The sequence below is a fragment of the Phaseolus vulgaris genome, chromosome 4 (assembly GCF_051622355.1).
Source record: "Phaseolus vulgaris cultivar YP4 chromosome 4, ASM5162235v1, whole genome shotgun sequence".
NCBI lineage: Eukaryota > Viridiplantae > Streptophyta > Magnoliopsida > Fabales > Fabaceae > Phaseolus > Phaseolus vulgaris.
Window position 1 is genome coordinate 32,405,046 of NC_143501.1, and position 4,137 is coordinate 32,409,182.

The 4,137-nt window shown below is 40.3% G+C and overlaps 1 protein-coding gene across 1 annotated transcript; it reads right to left on the reverse strand.

Annotated features, from left to right (window-relative positions):
- Window positions 1-385: 385 nt before the first annotated feature.
- On the reverse strand, window positions 386-3,601 carry LOC137837520 (uncharacterized). The gene is made up of 2 exons (XM_068646535.2): window positions 1,447-3,601; window positions 386-674 (listed from the first exon to the last, which is right to left on the reverse strand). Exon 1 carries the CDS (start codon window positions 3,572-3,574, stop codon window positions 1,475-1,477), a length of 2,100 nt encoding a protein of 699 aa, XP_068502636.1. The 5' UTR covers window positions 3,575-3,601; the 3' UTR covers window positions 386-674; window positions 1,447-1,474.
- Between the last annotated feature and the right edge of the window lie 536 nt (window positions 3,602-4,137).

Sequence of the window (4,137 nt, forward strand, 5' to 3'; positions counted from 1 at the left end):
ATAATACTATTCCAAAACACAAAAATGATAAAGCTTATAGCCCTGTGCCACCATCCACTTAGCTACTACAAACAAGGTCCAAAACACATTTGTATGCATAATACGGACAAATATGTCAGTGGCAAGATGACATGTCCATACATTGTCATCATGTTTCTAATTGATCATACTTTTGATTCGTGGCCACAAAATTTAAACGTGACCAAATGAGAAGATTTTATACATTCGATTACTTTATTTAAAATAATAATAAAAATAATTATTAGTACATAAGAAGTTTAATTAAATATAAAATGTCATTTAATCATCTGTAAATCAAACTCGTATTATTGAAAACACTCTAAAAATATTCATTGTAGAATTTCTGACTAGAAATACAAAGAGCAAGAGAGAAAGCATTTGTTTTTATTTAATATTAAATTTTTCTCACAACCAGAATGCATTCATGTGATGTTCAATTACAGAAAGCAAAGAAGTGCCTTACAACTGTATAAAAACACAACAATAATAATTGATGAACAATACAAACGAAAAAGAAAAGGATGACAAGTCTTTCTCCTTATGAGACAAAACGCTCGGAAACTTTGCTTCCGTTGTTTTCCTTGTGTGAATGCATAGTGCATCTTTTTGCTATCAACAACGTTCTTTATTGGCATATATTCTTCATAAATAACCTACAAAGTACACGCACATGGTTAGCATAATAGTCTACAGTCCCTTTCATCAGTTATTCTCTCAATAATATCAAGAAATCAGGAAATAATTCTCCCTTGTATACTAATGCAGGCAAAATGGTTGTTATTTAGATTATGAATATACTTTTATTTTTTTTCCTTTGATATCTTTAAAATATGTTTGTACACGAAGAAAATAATTCTCGAACAATATTTAGATATCTACATCTACGAGAGATAAAAAAAAAACTAGAAAAATAAGTATAATTAATAATGAGAAAAAAAAATGAAAAGTGTTGATGGAGTATTTATAATTATGGAGTCCAAATATCAGTACCCAATGCACAAAAGGTGTATAAGGTGTTAATTTCGAGTAAGAAACTGTAGTATATTATGGTGGTGTTATATCCTTGAAAAATGTTAGTCGCTATCAAAGCTTTGAAAAAGATAAAAGGTTAACATCTTTTAAGAATAATATAAGTACGCTGAAAAGAATATACTTAATTTGTTTCTAAATAATAAATTAGATAAACTTGGTCACAATGGCCACAAACTTCTGAAAAAATTCAATAAATAAATGGTAAGTTGAAAGCGCCATGATTACTTTATGGTCAACAACCAAAAGTCTTTATAATTTTGAAATTTCTAAAGAAATGAAAGTTTTATTCGGTCGAAAATAGCTTGGACGTGATTGCATGTAATTAAGAGAGTTTTAACGTAAATATTATATATATGATTATTATGATAACGTAGGTTTTGTGAAGAAGATTACCATGAGGGACACTACGCAAAAGCACTATCTAGTAGTGATATGGAGGAGGAGGGGATGCGTAGATGTAGTGTGGTGGAGGTGGTGAATGGACAGGAGGAGGAGGAGAGTTATACTTGTAAACTGGGGGTGGAGGGGATTTGTATTTGTAAACTGGGGGTGGTGGAGATGGGTACTTGTATGGTGGGGGTGGGGGAGAAGGGTACTTGTATGGTGGTGGTGGAGACTTGTACTTGTAAACTGGTGGTGGGGGTGACTTGTATTTGTACACTGGGGGTGGAGGAGATGAGTACTTGTATGGTGGGGGTGGGGGAGAAGGGTACTTGTATGGTGGTGGTGGAGACTTGTACTTGTAAACTGGTGGAGGGGGTGACTTGTATTTGTACACTGGGGGTGGAGGAGATGAGTACTTGTATGGTGGGGGTGGTGGAGAAGGATACTTGTAGGGAGGGGGTGGAGACTTGTATTTGTAAACTGGTGGTGGTGGAGACTTGTACTTGTAAACTGGTGGAGGAGGAGAGTTGTACTTATAAACTGGTGGTGGAGGAGAAGGGTACTTGTATGGGGGAGGTGGAGGAGATGGGTACTTGTAGGGAGGAGGGGGAGACTTGTACTTGTAAACTGGGGGAGGAGGAGACTTGTATTTGTATACTGGTGGTGGAGGAGAAGGGTACTTGTATGGTGGAGGAGGAGGAGATGGGTACTTGTATGGAGGAGGAGGAGAGTTGTACTTGTAAACTGGGGGAGGAGGTGACTTGTATTTGTATACTGGGGGTGGAGGAGAATTGTACTTGTAAACTGGTGGAGGAGGAGACTTGTACTTGTAGACTGGTGGTGGTGGAGATGAGTACTTATATGGTGGAGGTGGAGGAGATGGGTACTTGTAGGGAGGAGGAGGAGACTTGTACTTGTAAACTGGTGGAGGAGGAGACTTGTACTTGTAGACTGGTGGTGGTGGAGATGAGTACTTATATGGTGGAGGTGGAGGAGATGGGTACTTGTAGGGAGGAGGAGGAGACTTGTACTTGTAAACTGGAGGTGGAGGAGATGAGTACTTGTATGGGTTCTTTGGTGGTGGTGGAGAGTGATAGTAGTAGGGAGGAGGAGGTGAGTGCTTTGGTGGTGGAGGAGAGTGGTAATAGTAGGGAGGAGGAGGTGAGTGTTTTGGTGGAGGTGGAGAGTGGTAGTAATAAGGAGGAGGAGGTGAATGCTTTGGTGGGGGAGGAGAGTGGTAGTAATAAGGAGGAGGAGGTGAGTGCTTTGGTGGAGGTGGAGAGTGGTAGTAATAGGGTGGAGGAGGTGAATGCTTAGGTGGTGGGGGAGAGTGGTAGTAATAAGGAGGAGGAGGTGAATGCTTTGGTGGGGGTGGAGAGTGGTAGTAATATGGGGGAGGAGGTGAATGCTTTGGTGGTGGTGGAGAGTGGTAGTAATAGGGTGGAGGAGGTGAGTGTTTAGGTGGAGGTGGAGAGTGGTAGTAATAGGGTGGAGGAGGTGAATGCTTAGGTGGTGGGGGAGAGTGGTAGTAATAAGGAGGAGGAGGTGAATGCTTTGGTGGGGGTGGAGAGTGGTAGTAATATGGGGGAGGAGGTGAATGCTTTGGTGGTGGTGGAGAGTGGTAGTAATAGGGTGGAGGAGGTGAGTGTTTAGGTGGAGGTGGAGAGTGGTAGTAATAGGGTGGAGGAGGTGAATGCTTTGGTGGTGGTGGAGAGTGGTAGTAATAGGGTGGAGGAGGTGAGTGTTTAGGTGGAGGTGGAGAGTGGTAGTAATAGGGTGGAGGAGGTGAATGCTTTGGTGGTGGTGGAGAGTGGTAGTAATAAGGAGGAGGAGGTGAGTGCTTAGGTGGAGGTGGAGAGTGGTAGTAATAAGGAGGAGGAGGTGAATGCTTTGGTGGTGGGGGAGAGTGGTAGTAATAAGGAGGAGGCGGTGAGTGTTTTGGTGGAGGTGGAGAGTGGTAATAGTATGGAGGAGGTGGTGAGTGTTTTGGTGGTGGAGGAGATTGGTAGTAGTAAGGCTTTGGTGGTGGTGGTGGAGATGAATAGATGTAGTTGTCAGCCAATGTTTGGGATGGGAAGAGAGAAATTAGTGTTAATGCAAGAGTAGATAGAATGAGAGAGGCCATTGGAAAACCCATGTTTGGGTTTTGGTGTTGCCATTAGGAAAGGTAGTGCTACCTATATATAGCTTCCTTTTTTACCCATTTATCCAACTATTTATCTTGGTTGGTGGTGGACTTAGATTTTATCTCTTACAACTCTCCAAACACAACGTGAAACTATTAAAAAGTAATCCAACTTGGTTGTGGGACGCGGATTTGGATTTGATAGAGACAGCTGGCTATCAAAATAATTACAAAGAAGCAATTAAATTAACTAACCAATTATCTTTAAATGTTGACTATGCCCTTATTTTCTTTATAAGAAGAAGACACCAGCTTTCATTTCAATTTTTTTCCACTGCCCAATTTTCCAAATAATTAATAATAACAAACACATTGTCCTTTTCAAGGTATAGGATATTATTTGATGTAATTAATCTTGTCACATATTTTACTTTTTTAACAGTCTTTTTTTAATAGAAACGTTTGAAGCTCTATGCATGGTAGTACTTTCCCTGGGACCATGGCTAATGAACTTGGCATCTTTTTATCTTTTTCACACTCTATTTGTGGAAGCGAAAAGGAATATTTACATTGCT

Excerpts from the sequence above, each read along its gene's own strand:
- LOC137837520 (XM_068646535.2), bottom strand. The coding sequence starts at position 3,574 with ATGGGTTTTCCAATGGCCTCTCTCATTCTATCTACTCTTGCATTAACA.